The sequence below is a fragment of the Culex quinquefasciatus genome, chromosome 2, assembly GCF_015732765.1.
Source record: "Culex quinquefasciatus strain JHB chromosome 2, VPISU_Cqui_1.0_pri_paternal, whole genome shotgun sequence".
Taxonomy (NCBI): Eukaryota; Metazoa; Arthropoda; class Insecta; order Diptera; family Culicidae; genus Culex; species Culex quinquefasciatus.
Window position 1 is genome coordinate 23,443,999 of NC_051862.1, and position 26,987 is coordinate 23,470,985.

Consider the following 26,987-nt stretch of genomic DNA (forward strand, 5'->3'; position numbering starts at 1 on the left):
GTTAAGGAGCTATTACACTACCGCAAACAAACAAATTCGCACTTTTTTGTGTTTGACAGTTTGCCAAACTCGCAAACAAGACAAAAATCAAGCAAAACAATTAAATGGACTTAAGCCGAAGTGTAAACAGTCTGTCCTGCATAAGTCAGTGGATGTTTACTGTTAAATACGTTGCTATGCAACAGAAAGACAGTTTAGTTGTAGCGGAAAAACTGTTTATTTGCATCCGACTGGTTTGCTAGTCGGGATTGAACTGACTTGCATCAGCTGTGCAGGTCAAGGCCTGCTACATCTCCCCCTTAAGAGATGTCGTACACAGAAAAAAAAATCATGGTAACATTACATCTGGGAAGGGGTACATCTTTTATGTCAGAAAAAAGGTGTAATTTTACCTCTGGGAATGTGTAATTTTACCACTTTTCTGGTGTAATGTCACTTTTTCAGTCTAAATTGAGGTAAAATTACATCATAAAAGAGGTAATACTCAACCTTCCAAAATTAAAGCTTCCAAATTTACATTATTTACATGTTCAGCCACCGTGGAATCCTGGACGGTCGAACGGGACGTCGTGGACCAACAGGAAGTATCGGCGTCTGCGGCTTCGGCGGCGTAACGGGCTTGTCGGTGGGTACGGCATCTTCAGGCAGCACAAAGTGGTTTGTGCCAGATCCACCTTCCAGTGGATCTTCGGTTCCAGGCAGGGTCGGTGGTGCGGGACTGTCCGGAACAGGAATGTCGATCTCGATGGGAGCTTCAGGTTCTTCCTGGTCGGCTAACAGCATCGGTCGAGCTTCTTCGATCAGGATCTCCCACGGTAGACGTTGTTGGACTTGGTCAGGAACTTCAGCATCGTAGCGAGGGCGTAATTGGTTGACGTGCGAACTCACGATCCTCTGTCTTCCTTCCAGGTCCAGCTGCACGATGTAGTTAACGGAACCTTTCCGTTCGACGACACGGCCGGGAATCCAGGACTTGGTGTTGCGCTGGTGGTACTCGGCGTAGACCAGGTCATCGTCCTTGAACTCGCGTTTGACGGCTCCATGCCGACGGTTGAACTGCTCGTTTTGCTTGTGGTTGACGGCGACCGACGTGGCAGGAACAGGCTTCTTCAGCAGGTCCAGTGTGGTGCGCACGGGTCGTCCAAGGAATGCTTCAGCTGGAGACGTCATGTTCGGTGTGTTCCGGTTGGGCGTGGAACGGTACACCGACAAGAACGTTTGCAAGTGCTCCAGTGTGGGCGAGCCTTCCCCCTCACTCAACTTCTTGAGGCCACGTTTGAGTGAGTCAACGAATCGCTCCGCTTAGCCGTTTGACTGCGGGTGGTAGGGCACAGTGCGGAGGTGGGTGACACCATTTGCACGGCAAAACTCCTCGAACTGCCCACTGGTGAACTGCGTTCCGTTGTCTGAGACCAGGACGTCCGGGTTGCCGTAACGGGAACAGGTCTCACGAAGCATGTCCAGGGTTGCAGTTGCGGTTATGGCACGAGTGCGGAAGATCTCGGGCCACTTGGAGTAGGCATCCACGATGACGAAATAGTAGTAACCATCGACTGGTCCAGCGTAGTCGATGTGGACACGTTCCAACGGCCTGTTCGGGAGAGGCCACGACTCGAGGGTCGCCTTCGTCGTGGATTTCGCTGCAGCAGCGCACGGTTTGCACTGGCGAACAAACTGCACCACAGCGTCGTCTACATTCGGCCAGTAAACGTAGCTGCGGGCCAGAGACTTCATGCGGTCCATCCCTGGGTGTCCACGATGCAGTTGGCGAATGATCCGTTTGCGGAACTTGAGGGGCACGACGATCCGATCGCCGAACATCACACAGTCGTCGACGACTTGGAGTCCATCGCGCCGAGCGAAGAAATTTCTGACGTCAGGGTCAGCAATCAGCTTGGCGCTCGCTGGCCAACCTTCGTTGAGGAAACTCACCACTTGCTGGAGAACTGGATCCTTTCGCGTCTCAGCCACGATAATCTTGTGAGTGACTGGAAGGTTGCTGATTGAGTCGTCGAGGATGGCTCTGGCTTCGGATTCGACGTAGACGGCGGCAATCACGTAATCCTCACATTACGATCCTGGGATGACATCAGCCGGGAGAGGAAATCAGCGTAGCCGAAAGCCGTCGTCGAAACGTGCTGGATGTCGGAATCGTACAGCAGGAACGTCAAGGCCCAGCGTTGAAGACGATTCGCCGTGTAGACAGGAATGCCTTTCTTAGAGCCGAAAACCTTGAGCAGTGGTTGATGATCGGTTTGCAGGAGGAAGTGGCGTCCGTACAGCATCTTGTGGAATCGCGTGACAGCGAAAACCAGGGCCAGGGCTTCCTTCTCCACTTGTCCGTAGTTCATCTCCGCCGGCGTCAGTGAGCGAGAGGCGTGTGCGATGGCCTTCACCTCACCGGACGGGAATCGGTGCATGATGACGGCGCCGAGGCCGTACTTCGATGCATCTGCTGCGACAACGATCTCCTTGGACGGGTCATAGTGGGTGAGCAGCAGATCGGAAAGCAGGATGGCCTTGAACTGCTCGAACGATTTCTGGCATTCTGCGGACCAGCGCCAGGGTGCGTCCTTCTTGAGCAGGTTGTCCAGGGGAGCCCGGAGCTGCTTGATCTGCTTCACGAACCGTCCGTAGTAGTTGATTGCGCCGAGGTAGGACCTCAGCTGCTGGACATCCTTCGGCGGCTGCATCTGGGCGATGGCCTCCGTCTTGGATGGATCAGGCCGAATGCCATCTTTGTCCACGATGTGTCCGAGGAACTTGATCTGTGGCAGGGCGAAACGGCACTTTTCGATGCGTAAGTGAAAGCCATACTCACGCACGCGCTCGAGAACAGCGCGAAGACTGCGATCGTGATCCTCTCTGGTGCGGCCAGCGATGAGGATGTCGTCCAGGTACGTCTTGACTACAGGAATGCCGGCAACCATGCTGTTGGTGATGCGCTGGAAGGCTCCAGGCGCCGGCTTGACTCCAGGCGGCAGTCGGTTGTACTGGAACAGGCCACGATGCGTGTTCACGGTGAGCAGCTTGCGCGATTCCTCTTCGACCTCGACCTGCAGGTAGGCGTCAGACCCGACTGGTTTGCTAGTCGGGATTGAACTGACTTGCATCAGCTGTGCAGGTCAAGGCCTGCTACATTTACATTAGGAACGAGCAGGACAAACTCTTTGTTTACACTTCGGCTTTGGCCCATTTACGTTGTTTTGCTTGAAATGTAGGTAGGCTAACCCAGTCACGACGTTCTAGCAGGATTCTAGCAGAGTTCTCACAGAGCTGGATATTCTTACAGCATTCTAGCAAAAATGTTCACCCGTTCTAGCAGGATTCTGGCAGAACCAGCTCTGCTAGAATATTTCGTGACTGGGAATGTTTGTACAAATCCAGGCAAACTCGCAGCAAAAAGCCATACCGAAATGTGTTGTATTCTTGAAGATAGACTTACATAAACATTCAGCAGAAATCCGCGCCGCGAAAATCGCGAAAAATTTTTACCACCCTGGAATTTTACTAATTTCTGGTTCGGTGAATTGCATTAACGGGGTCACGAAATATTATAGCAGAGCTGGCTCTGCCAGAATTCTGCTAGAACAATGGAACATTACTGTTAGAATTCTGTAAGAATTTCCAGCCCTGTGAGAACTATGCTAGAACGTCGTGACTGGGAAGCAGAACTCTAGCAGAGCATGATATTCTTGCTGCTTTCTATCAGAAATGTTCCACCTTTTCTAGCAAGATTCTTGTAGAACTCGGATCCGCTAGAATATTTCGTGACTGGGGTAACTGTAACTTTATCTATCCATCACTACATCTTCATCCATTCATCTCTTTTACTCCAGTCACGTTGTGACGGACTTTTGAAAAACTATACCCTTTCTCAGCCTATTTCTATTATCGGCCTATCAGCACTTTGATCATGAATTACAGCTTATATAAAGTGTTTTTGACTGTTCCAAAGTAATAAATAGCTCAAATAAAAGTGAGCAAGCAACTCTCCATTGTTGAAACATCTAAAAATGTTGATTTAATAGCAGAAACGGCAAAAGTGATGAGAATTAGTCGATCGGCTTAGTGTGATTAAAATGGGTATATTTCCCCTAACTCAATTTAATTTAACAAGTTTTGTTTGGTTACAGAAATAACATACATATTGCACCCAGAAATCGGACTAAGAGCAACTCTTTCGTGAAAATTGTAGTGGCCCTGAAAAGGGCCGTTTGATTTTGAAAGGTCAGCAGAACGCCTCTACTTCGAGCTGGTGTACTTGGTCACGGCCTTGGTTCCCTCGGACACGGCGTGCTTGGCCAACTCCCCGGGCAGCAACAGCCGAACCGCGGTCTGAATCTCCCGCGACGAGATGGTCGCCCGCTTGTTGTACTGGGCCAGCCGGGAAGCTTCCCCCGCGATCCGCTCGAAGATGTCGTTCACGAAGCTGTTCATGATGCTCATGGCCTTCGACGAGATGCCCGTGTCCGGATGGACCTGCTTCAGCACCTTGTAGATGTACATCCCGTAGCTTTCCTTCCTGCGGGGCTTCCGCTTGCCGACGCCGGTCTTCTTGTCGAGCTTGGAGATGTTCTTCTGAGCCTTGCCAACCGCCGCCTTCTTGACGGCCTTGCCGCCTGGACTTGCCTTCGGTGCCATGGTGATGACGATGCTAATCGATTGAAAGACTGTCAAAGATAGATGACGATTTCGGACCTGTCAGCTCGTTTTGTTCGCGCAGAATGGTGACGTATGAACCGCCTTATGGATTGGAGACCACGCCCCTTTCGTCCCGTTCTCCTATTCTTCCCGGTTAAAAGCAAAATTTCCGAATTTTTCACCATCATTCAATCGACGACTGTCTGCTGATTAACAACCTGCTCATAGATGTCTGGACGTGGCAAGGGAGGAAAGGTGCGTGCCAAGGCTCGGTCCCGGTCGGTCCGCGCTGGATTGCAGTTTCCCGTGGGTCGGATTCACCGGTTGCTGCGGAAGGGAAACTACGGAGAACGCGTCGGATCGGGTGCCCCGGTGTATCTCGCTGCGGTGATGGAATACCTGGCGGCGGAAATTCTCGAACTCGCCGGAAATGCCGCCCGGGACAACAAGAAGACGCGAATCATCCCGCGCCATCTGCTGTTGGCTATCCGGAACGACGAGGAGCTGAACAAGTTGCTGTCCCACGTGACCATCGCCCAGGGAGGAGTACTGCCGAACATTCAGGCGGTGCTGTTGCCGAAGAAAACGGAGAAGAAGGCGCCTGTGGCAGCCTCTGAGTAGAGCGAGAGAGAGAGAGAGGAGCAAACAAACCGTCCTTTTCAGGACGACTAAAATATTCACGAAAGAGTACTCTTGTTTATCCTAGCTGGAATAACATTTGAAAATGGTGTATGGATGGTTCAGATTTGAAAACATTCTTGAAAAGTTGTGTTTTGACAGCTACTTTTTTTTTGCCAGCCAGTAAAACAAATCGTGCTTAGAAAATGGAACATTCCGTTTCCATCACGTCCCAAAAATTATTTTGCCCAAGATTTTCGACTCTATGCTCCCCTTTTGCCCTTTTGATATGACAACTGTGCAACGCGCAACTTTATTTTCTGGAGCAACATTTGAAAGAGGCGGTATGACATTGCTCTAACGGCCTCCCATTACACGCGTTTAAATAGAACGAAAGGCCGTAAGAGCAATGTCGTACCGCCCCTTCGCTCCAGATTTTAACCCAAGTGTAGATGAAGTTTCGTAATTAAAGCTGAGTAAAATTCAGGTTGAAGAAACAACTCTTTCGTGATTGAATTGGTGGCCCTGAAAAGGGCCGTTTAATTTCAATCATGTTGAGCGAGACTTCCGCTTATCCTCCGAAACCGTACAGCGTGCGTCCCTGGCGCTTCAGGGCGTACACGACGTCCATGGCCGTGACGGTCTTCCGCTTGGCGTGCTCGGTGTAGGTGACCGCATCACGGATCACGTTTTCCAGGAACACCTTCAGCACACCGCGAGTTTCCTCGTAGATCAGACCGGAGATGCGCTTCACACCGCCACGACGGGCCAGGCGACGGATGGCCGGCTTGGTGATGCCCTGGATGTTGTCGCGAAGAACCTTGCGATGCCGCTTGGCGCCTCCTTTTCCGAGTCCTTTGCCTCCCTTGCCGCGTCCAGTCATCTTCGTTGAACTCCTTGCTAGTTAGACTGATGTGTCACGTTTGACAATTGACGATTGAATGTAAAAAATCTATTTTTTTTTTTTTTTTTTTTTTTAACGATTAAATTAAATTTTATTTCAGTTTTTAATTATACATTTGTTATACATATTAAGTGCTCAGGAGTTCCTTTTCAGCTTTGGTGTTGTGTGTGTGAGTGTGTTAAGTTTAAATTATGGTGCACATTTTGCGGGATTTAAGACCGACTATTAAGTTAATTATTAAAAATAAGCCTACCTACTTAACCTAACCTTAACCTAGGGAATCAAAGACGAATATTCCGGATCACCTCGATGTCGCTCACCGCACATCTTCTTTGAAATTTGACCCGCTGGTTCTCGAAGCGCGCGTCAAGGGTCCCCACGCCCGCCAGCTGATGAACTTCGGTCGTTCTGGTCCAGAACGGGACGTTCAGGATCATTTTTAGCCACTTGTTTTGTATCCGATGGAGCCGATCTCGATGGGATTTCGCGCAGCTTCCCCAAACCGGCTGCGCGTAGTCTATCATTGGACATACGACGCTCTTAAAGACAGCGAGCTTGTTCTTCAGGGAGAGACGAGACCTCCTGTTGACTAGGGGGAACAGGGATCGTAGCAAGATGCTACACCTGGTCACCGTCTTGTCGACTTGCTCCCTGAAGAGAAGCTTGCTGTCGATGGATAGTCCGAGGTAAGTCACCACCTTGGACCACTCAATGGTGTTGCCCTCGAGCTTGATTTTGACGTCCGCTGCCGGGATGAGTTTGTGCGATCCAGAGTGCGGGAACAGGATGGTCTGCGTTTTGGCCGCGTTGATGCGTATTTTCCACTCGGCGAAGTACGCCGCCAGCGCATCGAGACCGCGCTGGAGTTTCGCCGTGAGCGCCCTGATCACTCTACCTTTGTAGACGATCGCGGTGTCGTCGGCGAACAGGAATAGCTCGCCGCCGTCAGGTAAGGGAGGAAGATCCGAGGTGAAGATGTTGAACAGGATCGGACCCAGGATACTACCCTGGGGGACCCCGGCCACGATGTTGAAGATGTCAGAGAGGGTGTTGTTGATCGACACTCGGAACGTCCTTCCCGCCAGGTAGCAGCGAATCACCCGAACGATGTACAGCGGCAGGCCACACCTCCGCAGCTTACTGACTAGCCCGTCATGCCACACGTTGTCGAACGCCTTCTCGACATCGAGTAGCGCCATGGCCGATGTCTTCGCGACTTGCTTATTCCGCCGGATAAGCTGCACGGCCCGCGTCAGCTGGTGAACCGTCGACCGACCTTTCCGGAAACCAAATTGCTGCTCCGGGAAGATGTTGTTAGCGTCTGCGAATGAGAGGATTCGTCCATGGACGACTCTCTCGAATAGTTTTGAAAGCGCTGACAGCAGACTAATCGGCCGGTAGCTTTTCGGAGATGTGGGGTCCTTCCCGGGCTTGTGGATTGCAATCACTTTGGCCACCTTCCAGGAGGAGGGGAAGTAGCCAAGCGCAAAGCACAGGGTGAAGATCAGGGCGAGATGTGCGAAGAATCTGTCACTGAGGTGTTTCAGTTCAAGGTTGAACACGTTGTCGAAACCGGGGGCCTTCATGTTCTTCGAGAACCTCACAGCCGCTCGCAGCTCCTCGGGAGACACCTGGAGGATCTCGTCCGCGGCGATGGGGGTGTTTTCGATACGGGCAACTTCTTCAGCGACAGATTGGTCATGAGGGCTAGGCATGTTCTGTCCCAGTAGATGCGACGAGAGAAAGTGCTGTCCTAGGGCGTTTGCCTTCTCCAAAGGAGTGATCAGGGGACCGGTAGGAGTGGAAAAGGGTGGGATAGGCCTCGGCTTGTTTTTGAGAAGTTTCGTCATCCTCCAGAAGGGCTTCGAGTGATTGTCTAACCTCCTAACGTGCTCAGAGAAGTTCTCATTCCTGATGGCGTTCAACCTGGCCCTAACTATCTCAGACAGATTGCAATAGGAAACCTTTTTATCGGGACAGCGCGTGCGCTGGTACTGTCTCCGATAGATGTTGCGGAGTTGTATGAGCTTTAGCGTTGTGGGGTCGATCTGCACAGACTTACTTGTGACGGGGACTTCGCGAACGTTGGCCTCCACCGCTCTCGAGATCGCCAGCTGGACCTCCTCAACGGCGGCGTCGATGTCCTCGCTGGTTACCAGCTGCCGGTCGAAGTCGATGTTCACATCAACCGTTGCCTTGTACGCCTCCCAGTTTACACGGTGGTAGTCACGCCGGGTGTACACCCGCCGGTTCTCCACTCCTGCGCCGACCTCCACCAGCACGGGGAAGTGGTCAGAGCTGAGTTCTTCGTGGACAACGGGGAGCGAGATGCTTGGGCCGATGTTGCTGATGAAGATGTCGATTATCGAGCGTGTACCCGTCCTCGAAACCCGCGTTGGCAGGTCGGGGGCTAAGATGTTGTAGTGGCCGCATTGCAGATCTTCATTCAAGACGACACCGTTCCTGTTCCTCCTTGAGTTGCCCCAGGTTTCATGACGAGCGTTGAGGTCCCCGCCGATCACGTACTTTCCATGCCTTCGAGTTAACTTCATGATGTCGTTCCGCAGCTTGGTGGCTGAGCCGTCGTTGGTTTTGCACTGGGTGGGGTAGTAAACCGCGACGAACACGATCGGCCCCAATGTGGTCTCCACTTCAACTCCGATGGCCTCTACCAGGTCCAGATGGAACTGAGGCAGCAGGCGATGTTTTGTCCCGAACTTAACCGCAACCGCAACACCGCCACCACCCGTTGCGGTTCGATCAAGCCTGTGGACGTGGAACCCGGGAAGGTAGATGTTGTCCCGGAGAGGTTTGAGATGTGTTTCGGTGAGCAGCGCCACGTCGATGTTTTTTGAGTTCAGGAAGGCCCCGAACTCAAGTTGCTTGCCCTTAATTGAGCAAGCGTTCCAATTGATTACGTTAAGGGTTTCAATGGCCATACTGGATGATGAATCTTCCCAACGTTCTGAGCTGCTCGACGCGGGTCCGGCACCTGCACATTTTTTCGATCATCACATCGAAGATGTCCAGTAATTCATCTTTGGAAAAGAGCTTCTCCTCCGGTTGTTGCTGCAGCGGCTGCTGCTTACTGCCACCAGGGTTACCCCAGCCGGGCGGGGAGGCTTAGGGTACCCGGGGTTTTCCTGCGGGATTCTTGCCGGGAAGCGGAAGTGGTTCCAGGACCGGGATAGGACGCCGCGGGATTTCCGGAAGTTCTCGTCGTCATTCGTCAAAGATTTGCCGCGGTTGGACCGGTTCGGCTGGTTTCGGGTTGAAGCTTTCTTGCGGATCAGCATAAACTCGGCCCGCTTGGGACAAGCCTTGTCGGAGGCGGGGTGGTTGTTGCCGCAGTTCACACATTTCACGGCGGTCTCGTCGTCCATTTCAGCTTCACAGTCAACCTCGCAATGAGGTCCCGCACACTTGGGGCACTTCGGCGCCATAGCGCAGTTCTTGGTACCGTGTCCGAACGCCTGGCAGTTTTTACACTGCGTCACTTCCCGGTGCTGCGGTCGATACATTTCCCACTCCACAACGATGTGAGCGATGGCCTTGATCTTCTTCAGTTCCGCCAAGGTGGCAGAACCGCGTTCCAGGTGAATCAGGTACAAGCTGTCCCGGTAGTTGATTTCCTTGTTTTGGCGAGTCATCTCGAACACCGCCACCGGCTTGAGTTTGTGAACCTTCACCAGCTCGTCCATGATGTTCTCCGGTTTCTCGCGAGCTGGGAGCCCCCGAATAACCACCTTCATTGGCTTGGCCGCGGCCACATCATGCGTGTAGAACTCAATCTTCGCTTGCTTGAAGAAGGATTTTACCCCGTTGAACAACTCCTCAGTACAGCACAGGATTTTTGTTCCCGTACTGCACAGTTTGTAGTTTGGGTGGAGCTTCGCCTTGTTCATGGCCTCCATCAGCTTGGCAATTTCCTTCACCGGAGTGAAGATCGGTGGCAGTTTGATCCGTTTCTCAACCGTTGTACCTCCACTTCCGTCCGCAAGAGGTGCGTACGGGTTCGCATTGAGCAGGGAATTCCGGTCACCCTTGATGACTTTGGCCGACCCTTGGCCGGGAGCGGCGCCACCGCCGCGCTTGCCCATGGCAACTTCGTTGGTAACTGCCAACAACTTCCGTAACTTCTCAACTTGAGTAACCAAAATCGAACTTCTCACGTCAACGACTAGAGACAGAGTGATGATGATCTAAAAAATCTAAACCTGTCATTTTGTTATATATAGTTTTGCGCGCTACCTCCCCTCTTTTTCCCCTGACAGATTTGCTCTGCTTTGGAAATGGTCGGCTGCTCGCCTCGTCGAGAAGTTATAAAAGAGCGTTTTCAAATTTTTTTACCCATTCCCTGTTCAACTTATGTCGAGTTCACATCGCAGCAGTAGCAGCAGCAGCAGCAGAAGTCATGGCCCGTACCAAGCAAACCGCTCGCAAGTCCACCGGAGGAAAAGCTCCGCGGAAGCAGTTGGCCACTAAGGCGGCCCGCAAGAGTGCCCCGGCCACCGGAGGAGTGAAGAAGCCTCATCGTTACCGTCCCGGAACGGTCGCGCTGCGTGAGATCCGTCGCTACCAGAAGTCCACCGAGTTGCTGATCCGCAAGTTGCCCTTCCAGCGGCTGGTGCGTGAAATCGCCCAGGACTTCAAGACGGATCTGCGCTTCCAGAGCTCGGCCGTGATGGCGCTGCAGGAGGCAAGCGAGGCCTACTTGGTTGGACTGTTCGAGGACACGAACCTGTGCGCGATCCACGCCAAGCGTGTTACGATCATGCCCAAGGACATCCAACTGGCTCGGCGCATCCGTGGAGAGCGTGCATAAGGAAATTGCTCCCAATCCTGACCCCAATTAAACGGCCCTTTTCAGGGCCACTAATTTCATTACGAAAGAGTTGTCTTGCAAATCAAATTTACGTCACTGGCCAATCACGATCACGGTCTTTAGTAGTTCTGAGTAGACGTACCCAAACAGACACGAGTTTAACGTATCCAAACTAGAGAGCCTATATGGAGAGGCGAAATGTCACTCTCAGGGTTCCAATCGAACTGTCAATTCGGGGTTCCAATCGAGCATCAAGATCATGCAAGAACAAGGTCGGAATCAATATTAAATAATGTTGGCCAAAAAACTATATTTATAACAATCAAAAGCATTGTAAAACTGTTAATTATTATAATTTGGTAGTTTTGACGTAGACTTACGTCTTTGTCGAAGGTACTGGGGTGTCATTCCAAAAAACCCGGGCCGAAGGCCCTGGAATATTGCGTCATCCGTCAATCGCTTATATCTTCCTTCCCTCAAATCGAATCGGCACGATTTTGGTTCCATTCGATTCGAAAATTATTCAGCAATTTGCTATAAAACTTTCATTGTTGGCAAAATAGTTTTACTATTGGAACAATTGAATGTTTTAAAATGTTTTCAAAAAGCAGAGATTTTGCAAGCAAAATGAGCGCTTCCCACTCACGGACGGGAATGTCAAGTACCTATTTTGAGGGAAAAATCATCCGAGCAACGCGACCGAGTGTCGGTCGCGAAAAAGGAGGGGAAGTAGCAGACCGGAATCATATATAAGAACGCGCGCTCAGCCCATTCTATCATTCAGATCATCATCACTCTGTCTCTAGTCGTTGACGTGAGAAGTTCGATTTTGGTTACTCAAGTTGAGAAGTTACGGAAGTTGTTGGCAGTTACCAACGAAGTTGCCATGGGCAAGCGCGGCGGTGGCGCCGCTCCCGGCCAAGGGTCGGCCAAAGTCATCAAGGGTGACCGGAATTCCCTGCTCAATGCGAACCCGTACGCACCTCTTGCGGACGGAAGTGGAGGTACAACGGTTGAGAAACGGATCAAACTGCCACCGATCTTCACTCCGGTGAAGGAAATTGCCAAGCTGATGGAGGCCATGAACAAGGCGAAGCTCCACCCAAACTACAAACTGTGCAGTACGGGAACAAAAATCCTGTGCTGTACTGAGGAGTTGTTCAACGGGGTAAAATCCTTCTTCAAGCAAGCGAAGATTGAGTTCTACACGCATGATGTGGCCGCGGCCAAGCCAATGAAGGTGGTTATTCGGGGGCTCCCAGCTCGCGAGAAACCGGAGAACATCATGGACGAGCTGGTGAAGGTTCACAAACTCAAGCCGGTGGCGGTGTTCGAGATGACTCGCCAAAACAAGGAAATCAACTACCGGGACAGCTTGTACCTGATTCACCTGGAACGCGGTTCTGCCACCTTGGCGGAACTGAAGAAGATCAAGGCCATCGCTCACATCGTTGTGGAGTGGGAAATGTATCGACCGCAGCACCGGGAAGTGACGCAGTGTAAAAACTGCCAGGCGTTCGGACACGGTACCAAGAACTGCGCTATGGCGCCGAAGTGCCCTAAGTGTGCGGGACCTCATTGCGAGGTTGACTGTGAAGCTGAAATGGACGACGAGACCGCCGTGAAATGTGTGAACTGCGGCAACAACCACCCCGCCTCCGACAAGGCTTGTCCCAAGCGGGCCGAGTTTATGCTGATCCGCAAGAAAGCTTCAACCCGAAACCAGCCGAACCGGTCCAACCGCGGCAAATCTTTGACGAATGACGACGAGAACTTCCCGGAAATCCCGCGGCGTCCTATCCCGGTCCTGGAACCACTTCCGCTTCCCGGCAAGAATCCCGCAGGAAAACCCCCCGGGTACCCCTAAGCCTCCCCCCGCCCGGCTGGGGTAACCCTGGTGGCAGTAAGCAGCAGCCGCTGCAGCAACAACCGGAGGAGAAGCTCTTTTCCAAAGATGAATTACTGGACATCTTCGATGTGATGATCGAAAAAATGTGCAGGTGCCGGACCCGCGTCGAGCAGCTCAGAACGTTGGGAAGATTCATCATCCAGTATGGCCATTGAAACCCTTAACGTAATCAATTGGAACGCTTGCTCAATTAAGGGCAAGCAACTTGAGTTCGGGGCCTTCCTGAACTCAAAAAACATCGACGTGGCGCTGCTCACCGAAACACATCTCAAACCTCTCCGGGACAACATCTACCTTCCCGGGTTCCACGTCCACAGGCTTGATCGAACCGCAACGGGTGGTGGCGGTGTTGCGGTTGCGGTTAAGTTCGGGACAAAACATCGCCTGCTGCCTCAGTTCCATCTGGACCTGGTAGAGGCCATCGGAGTTGAAGTGGAGACCACATTGGGGCCGATCGTGTTCGTCGCGGTTTACTACCCCACCCAGTGCAAAACCAACGACGGCTCAGCCACCAAGCTGCGGAACGACATCATGAAGTTAACTCGAAGGCATGGAAAGTACGTGATCGGCGGGGACCTCAACGCTCGTCATGAAACCTGGGGCAACTCAAGGAGGAACAGGAACGGTGTCGTCTTGAATGAAGATCTGCAATGCGGCCACTACAACATCTTAGCCCCCGACCTGCCAACGCGGGTTTCGAGGACGGGTACACGCTCGATAATCGACATCTTCATCAGCAACATCGGCCCAAGCATCTCGCTCCCCGTTGTCCACGAAGAACTCAGCTCTGACCACTTCCCCGTGCTGGTGGAGGTCGGCGCAGGAGTGGAGAACCGGCGGGTGTACACCCGGCGTGACTACCACCGTGTAAACTGGGAGGCGTACAAGGCAACGGTTGATGTGAACATCGACTTCGACCGGCAGCTGGTAACCAGCGAGGACATCGACGCCGCCGTTGAGGAGGTCCAGCTGGCGATCTCGAGAGCGGTGGAGGCCAACGTTCGCGAAGTCCCCGTCACAAGTAAGTCTGTGCAGATCGACCCCACAACGCTAAAGCTCATACAACTCCGCAACATCTATCGGAGACAGTACCAGCGCACGCGCTGTCCCGATAAAAGGTTTCCTATTGCAATCTGTCTGAGATAGTTAGGGCCAGGTTGAACGCCATCAGGAATGAGAACTTCTCTGAGCACGTTAGGAGGTTAGACAATCACTGAAGCCCTTCTGGAGGATGACGAAACTTCTCAAAAACAAGCCGAGGCCTATCCCACCCTTTTCCACTCCTACCGGTCCCCTGATCACTCCTTTGGAGAAGGCAAACGCCCTAGGACAGCACTTTCTCTCGTCGCATCTACTGGGACAGAACATGCCTAGCCCTCATGACCAATCTGTCGCTGAAGAAGTTGCCCGTATCGAAAACACCCCCATCGCCGCGGACGAGATCCTCCAGGTGTCTCCCGAGGAGCTGCGAGCGGCTGTGAGGTTCTCGAAGAACATGAAGGCCCCCGGTTTCGACAACGTGTTCAACCTTGAACTGAAACACCTCAGTGACAGATTCTTCGCACATCTCGCCCTGATCTTCACCCTGTGCTTTGCGCTTGGCTACTTCCCCTCCTCCTGGAAGGTGGCCAAAGTGATTGCAATCCACAAGCCCGGAAGGACCCCACATCTCCGAAAAGCTACCGGCCGATTAGTCTGCTGTCAGCGCTTTCAAAACTATTCGAGAGAGTCGTCCATGGACGAATCCTCTCATTCGCAGACGCTAACAACATCTTCCCGGAGCAGCAATTTGGTTTCCGGAAAGGTCGGTCGACGGTTCACCAGCTGACGCGGGCCGTGCAGCTTATCCGGCGGAATAAGCAAGTCGCGAAGACATCGGCCATGGCGCTACTCGATGTCGAGAAGGCGTTCGACAACGTGTGGCATGACGGGCTAGTCAGTAAGCTGCGGAGGTGTGGCCTGCCGCTGTACATCGTTCGGGTGATTCGCTGCTACCTGGCGGGAAGGACGTTCCGAGTGTCGATCAACAACACCCTCTCTGACATCTTCAACATCGTGGCCGGGGTCCCCCAGGGTAGTATCCTGGGTCCGATCCTGTTCAACATCTTCACCTCGGATCTTCCTCCCTTACCTGACGGCGGCGAGCTATTCCTGTTCGCCGACGACACCGCGATCGTCTACAAAGGTAGAGTGATCAGGGCGCTCACGGCGAAACTCCAGCGCGGTCTCGATGCGCTGGCGGCGTACTTCGCCGAGTGGAAAATACGCATCAACGCGGCCAAAACGCAGACCATCCTGTTCCCGCACTCTGGATCGCACAAACTCATCCCGGCAGCGGACGTCAAAATCAAGCTCGAGGGCAACACCATTGAGTGGTCCAAGGTGGTGACTTACCTCGGACTATCCATCGACAGCAAGCTTCTCTTCAGGGAGCAAGTCGACAAGACGGTGACCAGGTGTAGCATCTTGCTACGATCCCTGTTCCCCCTAGTCAACAGGAGGTCTCGTCTCTCCCTGAAGAACAAGCTCGCTGTCTTTAAGAGCGTCGTATGTCCAATGATAGACTACGCGCAGCCGGTTTGGGGAAGCTGCGCGAAATCCCATCGAGATCGGCTCCATCGGATACAAAACAAGTGGCTAAAAATGATCCTGAACGTCCCGTTCTGGACCAGAACGACCGAAGTTCATCAGCTGGCGGGCGTGGGGACCCTTGACGCGCGCTTCGAGAACCAGCGGGTCAAATTTCAAAGAAGATGTGCGGTGAGCGACATCGAGGTGATCCGGAATATTCGTCTTTGATTCCCCTAGGTTAAGGTTAGGTTAAGTAGGTAGGCTTATTTTTAATAATTAACTTAATAGTCGGTCTTAAATCCCGCAAAATGTGCACCATAATTTAAACTTAACACACTCACACACACAACACCAAAGCTGAAAAGGAACTCCTGAGCACTTAATATGTATAACAAATGTATAATTAAAAACTGAAATAAAATTTAATTTAATCGTTAAAAAAAAAAAAAAAAAAATTAATCCCATTCTATCATTCACGTCTCAGACGTCGGACCGGCAGCAGCTGCAGCAGCAGCAGCAGGAAAGCTCAGCCCAGAGCAGCAGCAGCAGGAGAGAGACCAGAGCAGCAGCAGCAGGAGAGAGAGGGACCAGAACTGCAAAAGAAATGCGCATCGCTTTCTCGTCGTCACCGTCAGCCAGTTGCCTCTCGATGGCCGGACCGTTTGGATCGTCCATCCCGGGACGAGGCAGCAACAAGATGGGGCGCGCGCTTGCTCCTTCTCGCCGAAAAGTTGCCTCTCGTGGGTCAAGCCGTGGTTGTGAAACTTCCATATTCTAGTTGTTAAACTTTCCAACTCTTCGGAGTTCCTCTCTTCCCATCCCTCGTCCCACCCGGGGCGAGGCAGCGCAATGAATAATTACAGTTTAAATTTCAGGAACAAATTTTGGTTGTCGGGGCGACGGTCTGCACAGCTTTCTGAGGCTGCTCTCGCCCCAACTCCTAAAAACCCGGGCCGAAGGCGTCATCCGTCAAACGCTTATATCTTCCTTCCTCTAATTGAATTGACACGATTTACTTCTGGGGTGACGGATTACCACGAGGTGGTCACTCCAAATATATTGCATTTATTTCATAAGTTGATCCGTATGTGCATCCATATTCACGTGTATACACGATTCCTCTATGAATTTTATTTCAGTGTTTTTACAGCTGTCATCGCAAACGCGCGCACTGCTGATTGTTTACAAACAAAAAAAAATCCCTTAAATTTTGCTGTTCTCCGGCCACATTTTTTGGATTGCGGCATGCTATGTTGAATTCCGAGGAGTAATCGGGACGGGATATCAAGATCAGTAGAAACCGATCGAGCTGCTGGACGTGGACCCGCAAGAGACGGAAGATGACCGTGCGGTGGTGGAGTTGGACTACCAGCGGAAGGGCAAGCGCCCCGTCATCAAGACTACGACACGACACTGACAGACGTATCTTTGCTTGTGATTGGCCTTGTTCCGGAGAAGCTCAAGCCGGGCGATGAGAGTGAACAAGGACTCGTACGTCGTACTTCATCCTGACACTTCCGGCCGAGTACGACGCGCACGTCAAGGCGATGGAGGTGGACGAGCGGCCACCGATCACTATTCATTGGCGGGTTGGACAAGCAAATACAGGAACTAATTGAGGCCGTCGTGCTGCCGATGACGCACAAGGACATGTTCAAGAACCTGGGAATTCATCCGCCGAAGGGAGTGCTGCACGCTTTGGGCTGGTACCTGTGTGGCGCAAACAAAGTCGGCCTTCCTGAAGCTGGCCGGCCCGCAGCTGGTGCAGATGTTCATCGGAGACAGGGCCAAGCTCGTCCGGGACGCGTTTGCCCTAGCCAAGGAAATGTCGCCGGCGATTACTTCCTGCACGCGATTACGCTGCAGACGAATCTGACTGTTTCATATGCATGTTTTAAATTTATTTGACCTAATTTGGTCACCTGGAGTTTAATGAGAGACGAACATTGAAGTTTCTTGGATTTTCTTTTTATTTGTGGTTTCAGCTGTATTTTTTGTATTGTTAAATATGATGAAAAAAAAAAAACAATAATCATGGCGTACGGTTGTTATATGCCGAATTTGTCATTTTTCTGACCATGTGCAGAAGCACCTTAAAGATGCGCGCGGGATCCTTCTGCTGGAGGATTTTGTAAATATCCACATTATTGGCCTTCACCTTCGCTTGAACTCCATCCTCCGCTCCGTTCAAACATTTAGACTTGTAACCTTCGTAACCTCGTGGTCACTTCCAATCCACGGCAGCAACCGTGCCGTGACCTTCCGCTTTTCCCCACGCTTCTCCCCGTTATCCGCCGTCGAACTGTCCGACTCAAAACCCTCACCCCTTCCCCATTCTCGCTGCCAATGCTGTACGAATCCGACGAATCCGTCACGTCCTCCAGCTTCACCGGCACCGGCATCATCCGCCACGCTCCCGCCGCCGCCCGGAAACTACTCGACCAACGCCGCCCCGCCATCCGCCTTCAAGCAGAACCGGCACACTTCCTCGTCTTCCTTGTCCTCCTGCTCGTTCTCGACGTAACTGTTGCAGTGCAGGTCTCGCGTCCGGAAGGCGTCGACGCGCAGCGTTCGGCACAGCCGGCGCAAATCCGCACCGTCGTATCGACCTCCGGTGAAATCTGCGAAGGCGGAACGATTAGAAATGAAGCAAAGATCGGAGGATTACTCACCCCAAGTCCGAGGCAGTAGATGGTCAAAAAACCTCAAGCTCGAAAAATATTGGAGCGGTGACAGTTTGTAAACGAAGGAAACAAACAAGTGACAGTTCTTAACTGTCATTATCCACACTGAACAAAATGTTGTGCCGAATATCGTGCAGGTGAATAATATTTACCTATATTTACGATATTTATGGAATATTTACGGAAGTAAATCCAATGCGCTACGGATCAACCTTGTGCCCAACCCCGTGCGGATTACACAGCTTTCTGAGGCTGCCCTCCCCCTCATTCTGCTACCAAACATTCACTCGGTTCGCGAAAAATCGTTTTTCGTTCTTCTCTTCCTTCCTCCATTCGATGTTGTCTAGTCAAAGATTTATCAACACATTCAAAGTATGTTTACATGGTAGCTGCGGTTTTGTTCGCATTAGATTTGCCATCTCTTTCTAGTGTTTCAACAACCGGTACGTACACGGTCCGTCTAAATTTACCGATCGCATTCACGATCTTATTCCGTTAATGTATTTCAAGTGTCTAGCTAATTCATCAAAATTAAGAAATGGTTCACATATCAAAACTTTACGTAGTCTACGCCATTCCGGTTATGTCTGTGACATAACTACTTAGACTTTTTGTTATGTTTGCGCTTGTTCGGTATAAGAAAAGTGCCAGCACCAAAGAAAAACTACAAGTTTTTCAACCTTAAATTTGAATGACTTTGGGTGTTTGAAATTTCTCCCAGAACATTTCATTTCCCTATGTAGGTCCCTAATCCAAACGAGCATTTGCCTTTACGCCCAGCAAAACTTATAAGTGTTGCCAAGCTCAAAAAATACGTTGCCAGATCGATTTAGCTAGCTTAGACCACCAGTCTCCTTATTTAGGGTCTCTAGTTCTGAGCCCCCTCAAACTTAATCTTCAATTCCAGAGCAACATTTGAAAGGGGCGGTACGACATGTGTTGCTCTGGAATTATAGAGTAAATTTTTATAACCTATGAATTCTAAAGATTTTTCTCCTCAATCTTTAACGTTATTGTTGTACTATATATAATGCCTTTCGTCAGCAAACTAGTTGATTGTTTGAATTAAGTTTGTCATCTAATCGCATCCCCCAAACCCGTAAGCAATTTCATAATAATTTCATTTCGTCTAGTTAAATTCAATAACCAAATTCCGCGATTTTCTCGACGGGAGTAAATCCACTACAATGTGAAAGATGCAACGATTTGAGCTGAATTCGTGATAAAATCTGAACCAAATTCTCATCGTACATGTCACAGAATTGTAGTGGATTTGCTCCCGTCTGAATCTGATCAAACCCCCTAGATTTTCCTACAAAAGCTGAAAGAAATGTTCGTAATTAGGTTGGAATTTTTCGAGAGTAACTCTTTCGTGATTGGTTTGGTAGTCCTGAAAAGGACTGTTGTTTTGTTTGGATGGGTGCTGCCTAGCAACGCTCGAACTCGTTTACTTCTTCTTGGCGGCAGCAACCTTCTTGGCCGGCGCGGCCTTCTTCGGCTTCGGGGTCTTGGGCTTCTTGGCCGCGGTCTTCGATGGCTTGGTAGCCTTCTGCTTCTTCGGAGACGCAGCAGCCTTTGCCTTCTTCACGGTACCAGCCTTCTTGGCGGTTTTGGCAGCGGCGGTCTTGGCGGGTTTCTTCGCGGCGGCAGCAGCCTTCTTCGCTGGCTTCTTGGCAGCAGCGGTCTTCTTCTCGCCAGTCTTCTTGGCGGCGGCTGGTTTCTTAGCGACAGCCTTCTTCGGGGCCGCTTCTTTCACGGCCAACTTGAACGAACCCGTAGCACCGGTTCCCTTGCGCTGGGTGAACGTACCCTTCTCCACGCCCTTGACCAGCGCCTTCCGGATGAAGATCGACAGCTTGGCCACGTCGCACTTGTAGGTGGTCGCGACGTACTTCTTGATGGCCTGCAGCGACGATCCGTTGCGTTCTTTCAGGGTTGTGATGGCGGCCAGAACCATCTCGGCGACCGGCGGATGGGCCGCGGGCTTGGCCGGCTTCTTCTCTCCCTTCGCCTTCGGGGCCTTGGCCTTCTTCGGCGTGGTGGTCTTGGCCGGGGACGCGGCAGCAGCTGGAGCGGCGGCAACTTCGGTTTCAGTCATCTTGGATGATGGTTGTTGATTTTCCTTCTACGATGTAGACACGAGCGAGCAACAGTTTGGAATGAGGTGAAGAGCAATTCGCTCGTAGGTACTTGAATGTCCCGTCCGTGTTTGGGAAACGCAGCTCGCTGGGTAGATGGCGGTTGGAGGAAAATGTTTCAAACTTGATTCAAAAACTTTTTTCGAAAATCGATTATTTCGTGTTACTTTTAAGAAACTGTTGAAATTTTACTTTTGAAACGCATTCCTTAATACTTTAACTAGCCATAGGTAACAGAAAACAAACAACAAATCGTCTAGAACGGTGACTTTTTAATGTGAATTAGGGCAAAATACGCTCGTTGCTTCAACACTTTGTTTGAAATATGTCATTTGATTAAAATACGTAGTTTTGTGAATGTTGAAAACATTAAAAGTTGGTAGTCTTAACATTTTCCTTCCCAAATATATCAAAATGTAAGGCCCTAATTTGATTTACTGAGAACAAATTGCACTTCAAAAATCCTATCTTCAGAGATGATTTTCGCGTTCGGAACGATTGTTAGATTTGGTATAACAATTTTTCTAATTAAATTGCTTGAAATTTTTAAATTGATTATTTTTTTCTGAGTGCGTAAGTAAACAAGGTTTTAAATAGCATTTCTTATACATATTTGTTTGTGCAATGTTTTAGGCAGATAATAATGCATTTTTCTAATAAATTAAAAGCATATCATTTGAAGGGGAAGCCAATACGATACGAAACAGAAATTCGACCTTCTCAATTTCAGAAATTTAAGAAGCTTAAACTAAATTCAAAAGTATTTTGAACTGATAACAGATTTATTTATAACAATCTTAAAATTGTTTTAAAATTCAATAGATACGCACAAAGAGGATTGTCTTTGTTTGAATGCTTTCATACGCAGTGGCATCTGTGCAGCGTAGTTTATGTTATGTACTTTCTTTGAAATTAGGCGTCATCCATAAAGTATGTCACACTTCTGGGGAGGAGTAGGGGCGGGGGTCTTAACAATGTTACATGTTGAAAGTATAGGAAAACACGAGACAAGGGGTGGGGGGGGGAGTGATTTTACCGTGACGTACTTTATTGATGATGCCTAACTAGACTTCGTCCAGTTTAATATTCAAGTGTGTGACAGCCTGACAGGTCATTCGCTCATTCGTATTCATTTGTTTACAGGACCTTATCAACAACGTTACTTAATCTACCTAGAGGTGGTTGGTGCCTTCCTCACATTTAAAGGGTAATGCTATCCAAAATAGACAGAAAAGGGCGGACCTGCCAGTTTTCTCCAAATTCAAATCGTGCTCGTTGGATAGCTCTTTCCCAGCCACGAGGTTCTAGCAGGATTCTAGCAGAGTTCTTACAGAGCTGAATATTCTGACAGCATTCTAGTAGAAACGTTCCACCGTTCTAGCAGGATTCTGACCACTAGCGTGCACAGGGTGGGGCAACTGCCTGAGAAATTTGTATTCTTTATTTGGTCAGGGGGTGTCCATATATGACGTTATTTTCAAAACGTTCATATTATTGCCCCACCTTCCTCAAAGAGCTGGGCACGCTAGTGATTCTGACAGAACCAGCTCTGCTAGAATATTTTGTGACTGGGTTTAAATACCTATCGAATGACCGGTAGCATGATTATTGATAGATCCGGACTACGTTTTCATCAAAATATCCGGCTACTAAAAATTGTATAAATAACACTTCCCACTGAGAATTTTGGCTCGAGCCTCGAGTCGATCTGGCTCGAGATCGAATGAGACCAAAACGATTTAAATCGGTCCAGCCAGTGCTGAGATAATGCTAATTAAGCTAATAACCGCAAATCAAATTTATATAATTAAACACTGAAAGCGGGTAAATTTGAATTGGATTTCAATTCAATTGTGTTTTATCCTTGACCTGGTGCACAGTTTATACTAACAGGTTATCGTAACCAATAAAACAACAAATTACAAATTATTAGAATTTAACAGTTCTGCTCCAGGATGTTTCATTTCAAGAGTTTTTTTTTTTTTTTTTGATTAGGTCATATAAACACATGGAAGTTGTTTATTGGTCCTTTTCAAATAAAACTCTGGATTTGCAATTCAGAGATTTGGAGAACCTTTCAACTGAGATCAATTCATAGGCCTTTGCAGGGAGGGTACATATTTCTACGTTTAGATTTTGCTAGCTGGGTGCTCTTTTAGGGAAAATAAATTTTGAGAAAAACCATAGATCTAGATTGGATTTCTTTTCAATCCTTATCTTAGTTTCGTCGTGTTAGGTATATGAAACGAAAATGAACAGAAGTATAGGCGTCATCCATAAAGTCTGACACGCTAGGAGGGGAGGGGGGGGGTCTGAGCAAGCGTTACATAAGCATAGGAAAAGCGTGACAAAGGGGAGGGGGGGGGGTAAATTCTGGCTGGTTTTAGTGAGACGTACTTTATGGATGAAACCATGATAATTCACACTGATCGCTAAATGACGCCATTTTGTTTCCAACTGACGCGCAATACTTCCAACATACAGGAAGCATTTGAAATTTACTCAATTATTTCGCAACTGAATGAAATATTTATGATGCATAACTCTTTTCGAATATAATCAGTGGTCCTGAAAAGGACCGTTTGTTTTGATTGATTGTGTTGATTAACTGCAATTAAGCACGCTCTCCACGGATGCGCCGAGCCAGCTGGATGTCCTTGGGCATAATGGTGACGCGCTTGGCGTGAATAGCGCACAGATTCGTGTCTTCAAAGAGTCCGACCAGGTATGCCTCGCTAGCTTCCTGCAGGGCAGCAACGGCGGCACTCTGGAAGCGCAGATCCGTCTTGAAGTCCTGGGCGATTTCACGCACCAGCCGCTGGAAGGGCAACTTGCGGATCAGCAACTCGGTGGACTTCTGGTAGCGACGGATTTCACGCAGGGCGACCGTTCCGGGACGATAACGATGCGGCTTCTTGACGCCACCGGTTGAGGGAGCACTCTTACGAGCGGCCTTGGTGGCCAACTGCTTCCGAGGGGCCTTTCCTCCGGTGGATTTACGGGCGGTCTGCTTGGTACGAGCCATTGCTGGTCTTTTAGGTTTAACTGGTAAGTTTACACGATGAACACGAACTTTAGAATGGTTTCTAAAAAATCAAGATCCGTTCTTTTATACTGAACGAGAGACTGGTGGTCCTTGTCTAACTATATGTGTTTCACTCTAATTCCCCTACCTATATGCTGGAAATGTTATTCCAGCTGCCTAAAGTTATAAAAGAAGGCACGAACTGCGCCCCTGAAGTTAGTTTCATTTCATCGTCAGCGTTTGAAGGAAGCACATCGAAGATGACTGGACGCGGCAAGGGAGGCAAAGGACTCGGAAAAGGAGGCGCCAAGCGGCATCGCAAGGTTCTTCGTGATAACATCCAGGGCATCACCAAGCCGGCCATTCGTCGTCTGGCCCGTCGTGGCGGTGTGAAGCGCATCTCCGGTCTGATCTACGAGGAAACTCGCGGTGTGCTGAAGGTGTTTCTGGAAAACGTGATCCGTGATGCGGTCACCTACACCGAGCACGCCAAGCGGAAGACCGTCACGGCCATGGATGTCGTGTACGCCCTGAAGCGCCAGGGACGCACGCTGTACGGTTTCGGAGGCTAAACGGATTCGATCAAGAAAGGTTATTCAGAAAAAGGCCCTTTTCAGGGCCACGAAATGGTTTCAAAAGAGTTTTGTTCAAAGGAAATTAAATTGCGTATCGATTTAGTGCCGCCATTTTTTTCATTTCAAATCTTCAGTCAACCATCATGCAGCAAGAAAAATATTTAGCAACCTTGGTGTACGGTAGAAAATAAATGGCTGCGTGCTAGTCCCAATAAAGTAATTCAAGGCTGTATTTCATAGGTACTCGCGATCTTGGTTTGCATTAGTGTGAGTTCACCACTCCGTGCCACGAAAACCATAACAATAAATAACAAACGAACAATAGAGTTATCTACGTGCGTATGTATTGCGTGTACGTACACGAAAAAGATTGAGGTTAAATTTTGTACCCGCCAGCAAAACAAATGGGGTGCTAGTGTGCGTGAGCTCGGGCTTAGATAACTCTATGGACCGTGCCAGGAAAACAAACAGATAGCGATTTTTACAACCGCACTATTACACACTCAATCGCGAGTACCTTTGGTAGAAAGCCATGAGTATATATATGATACATATTTAGAACAAAAATGGAGTCAATAAGAAGATACCAAAAATAAACATTTAAAAAAATACCTACTCAGTTTTCATTATCACTATGAAAAATTAGTAAACTTTAGTAAATCTTCGTTTTGTTTAGTGAGTTATTTATACACAAAAAAATATTACTGTAATGACAAAAGTTACTTACTTTTGATTAAAGTATTGCTGGAAAGCAGGAAATAGCTATCAGGACGTTATGAAAATCATGATCATTTTAAATAAGGCAATTGCAAACATTTTCCCAAGTTCATGTCAATCTTTAAAATTCAAAACGTAGTTTAACATAATTTTCGAAGCAAAACTGTTGTTGGGTGTTCACAGCAATAAAGCTTATTTTTGTGAGTACTATGGTCCTTTGTACGACAATAGAGATCTCCACGGTTTCTCTCACGCACACTATGATTCTGTGTTAGTATTCGTATTCAAAGTATTGTTTTGGTTTTGTTCGATTGTGATTGGTTGAATTCCAAACAGCTGATTTTGTTTATACTATTTTTACACATACATAGGCAAATCGAGTCCCACATTAACTCAGTGCGGACGTTATGCATCGGCGGCCGTTACTGATCGTGTGGTCCGCCCTAGAACCGCCCTGGCGGACCGAGGGCGGGCCGCCTGGGCGGTTGAAATTTGACATTTGAAATTTTTCAATTTCGTCCGCCCTCCATCCGCCTTGGCGTGCCATGGGCGCATCGCCTGGGCGGTTCAAACTGATCGCTGAAATGTTTCAATATCGTTCGCCCTCAATCGCCGCGGCGAGCCAAAGGCTGATTGCCGTGGCGGTTTGCATCTGAAGGAATTTATTTCGAATTTGACATTTCAGTCAGTTTTCAACGAGCTTCGGTGGGTGTTGTTATTTAATCGGCGGCTGCTGATTTTCGTTGTTAAGTTTGTGTTGGGAGAAGTGTTGTGTTGTTTAGATTGTTTACTTATGTAAACAAACAGTTGAAAGTGCGTTTGAAATAGTGATTGAAGGTTGTTTTGCAAGAATAATCGTTATTGTTGGTGTAATTTATGTGACACCCCTTATAAATATTGTTGGCAGATGTGCAAACATTTGGAATCAAGTTTGGAATACTTAGAATTTGATATGTTTCATTGTTGTTATGATTTGATTTGTACTTATTTGTATGTTTGTATGGAAATTTGGTGTACATTTTGGTAAAAAGTATATCATTCCCAGGGAAACCTCTTGAAGAGTATCGAGGTGGCATTTACAAAGTGGATTTTGTGCCAATGTTTACTCAATTAATGTTAATGTTTTTTTGGGTGAATGTTAACACTCCAAAGGTTCGGGTTCAGTGCCAGCAGTGGAGGCAATTAGTGGTGCAGTAGCGATTTTTTTCTTTCTTTTGTTTGACGTTTTTTAGGTGTGCATGATGCAGGACATGGGTAGGAAGTAATTTCAATTATTGACATAGGACTATGTCTTTACTTACTATATTGGGGGGCCAGTTCAGAAATTCGATCGAAAGCGTCACTTTCAAGCGTTAAAAAAGGGGACATTTTGAACGCTTATATCTTTTTTCCCTGTGAATCAATCCAGATGGTTGGACCACCAATCGAAAGAGGAAGACTTCAGCTATTATTTAACTACATAGATAGTCTGACTAAACATAGTTAAAGCACTTAAAACATGCAATCAAAATGAGTAATTTTTCAGTACAAATCGGACAGATGACCAATCAGAGCGAGCGTATGCATTCGAGACCGCGCCCCTTTGTGCCGTTCTCCGGCTCTGCCGCTATTTAAGCAGAAAATTTCGCAAAAGCAAGTCACTTTGGAACGAGCACTCGAACTGTGCACGTCGGGCCGGCACGGAGCAGCAGCAGCAGCGGCCAATAGAAGAAGAGGACCAGCAACCAGAAGGAAGAACCACCGGCAGCAGAAGGAGGAAATTCGAGCGAAGCGGACGGCGTGGAAGTCGCTATGATGCGGCGGTTCTCATGAAAAATGGCCAATTCGACAGTGGTGGCCAAAACCAGGAGTGGCCGGTGGCCTCAAAGAAGGTTCCCCCGGGGCCTGGGGGGACATTTACAGAAACATACGAGTTGTGGCAATATGGGTATCAAAATTCATGGTTTTTGATACTGAACATAATAATGGCCATTTTGACAGTAGTGGCCACAACCTGGAGTGGCCGGTGCCCTCAAAGAAGGTTTTCCCGGGGCCTGGGGGGATATTTACAGAAACATACGAGTTGTGGCAATATGGGTATCAAAATTCATGGTTTTTTATACTGAACATAATAATGGCCATTTCGACAGTAGTGGCCACAACCTGGAGTGGCCGGTGCCCTCAAAGAAGGTTCCCCCGGGGCCTGGGGGGACATTTACAGAAACATACGAGTTGTGGCAATATGGGTATCAAAATTCATGGTTTTTGAAACTGAACATAATAATGGCCATTTCGACAGTAGTGGCCACAACCTGGAGTGGCCGGTGCCCTCAAAGAAGGTTCCCCCGGGGCCTGGGGGGACATTTACAGAAACATACGAGTTGTGGCAATATGGGTA

General features: G+C 49.1%; 7 protein-coding genes across 7 annotated transcripts; 2 read left to right on the plus strand and 5 right to left on the minus strand.

The window, feature by feature from the left end:
• Positions 1-522: 522 nt before the first annotated feature.
• LOC119765929 lies at positions 523-1,170 on the minus strand. Its single transcript, XM_038250201.1, has one exon. The coding sequence runs from the start codon at positions 1,168-1,170 to the stop codon at positions 523-525; it is 648 nt and encodes a 215-aa protein (XP_038106129.1).
• Positions 1,171-1,302: 132 nt separating this feature from the next.
• Positions 1,303-1,743, minus strand: LOC119765930 (uncharacterized protein K02A2.6-like). Its single transcript, XM_038250203.1, has one exon. It carries the CDS (start codon positions 1,741-1,743, stop codon positions 1,303-1,305), a length of 441 nt encoding a protein of 146 aa, XP_038106131.1.
• Positions 1,744-4,071: 2,328 nt separating this feature from the next.
• LOC119767402 (late histone H2B.L4-like) lies at positions 4,072-4,674 on the minus strand. Its single transcript, XM_038255924.1, has one exon. The coding sequence runs from the start codon at positions 4,642-4,644 to the stop codon at positions 4,246-4,248; it is 399 nt and encodes a 132-aa protein (XP_038111852.1). The 5' UTR covers positions 4,645-4,674; the 3' UTR covers positions 4,072-4,245.
• A 15-nt stretch (positions 4,675-4,689) lies between these two features.
• Positions 4,690-5,450, plus strand: LOC6048214 (histone H2A). The gene has a single exon (XM_001865132.2). The coding sequence runs from the start codon at positions 4,873-4,875 to the stop codon at positions 5,263-5,265; it is 393 nt and encodes a 130-aa protein (XP_001865167.1). The 5' UTR covers positions 4,690-4,872; the 3' UTR covers positions 5,266-5,450.
• Positions 5,451-5,816: 366 nt separating this feature from the next.
• Positions 5,817-23,358, minus strand: LOC6042915 (histone H3.3A). The gene is made up of 3 exons (XM_038255926.1): positions 22,990-23,358; positions 22,903-22,918; positions 5,817-6,145 (listed from the first exon to the last, which is right to left on the minus strand). Exons 1-3 carry the CDS (start codon positions 23,316-23,318, stop codon positions 5,834-5,836), a joined length of 657 nt encoding a protein of 218 aa, XP_038111854.1. The 5' UTR covers positions 23,319-23,358; the 3' UTR covers positions 5,817-5,833.
• On the plus strand, positions 10,522-23,998 carry LOC119767403 (histone H3-like). The gene is made up of 2 exons (XM_038255925.1): positions 10,522-10,931; positions 23,579-23,998. The coding sequence occupies exons 1-2, from the start codon at positions 10,581-10,583 to the stop codon at positions 23,888-23,890; spliced, it is 663 nt and encodes a 220-aa protein (XP_038111853.1). The 5' UTR covers positions 10,522-10,580; the 3' UTR covers positions 23,891-23,998.
• Positions 19,536-20,309, minus strand: LOC6048217 (histone H1E). The gene has a single exon (XM_001865135.2). It carries the CDS (start codon positions 20,251-20,253, stop codon positions 19,603-19,605), a length of 651 nt encoding a protein of 216 aa, XP_001865170.2. The 5' UTR covers positions 20,254-20,309; the 3' UTR covers positions 19,536-19,602.
• Positions 23,999-26,987: the final 2,989 nt, after the last annotated feature.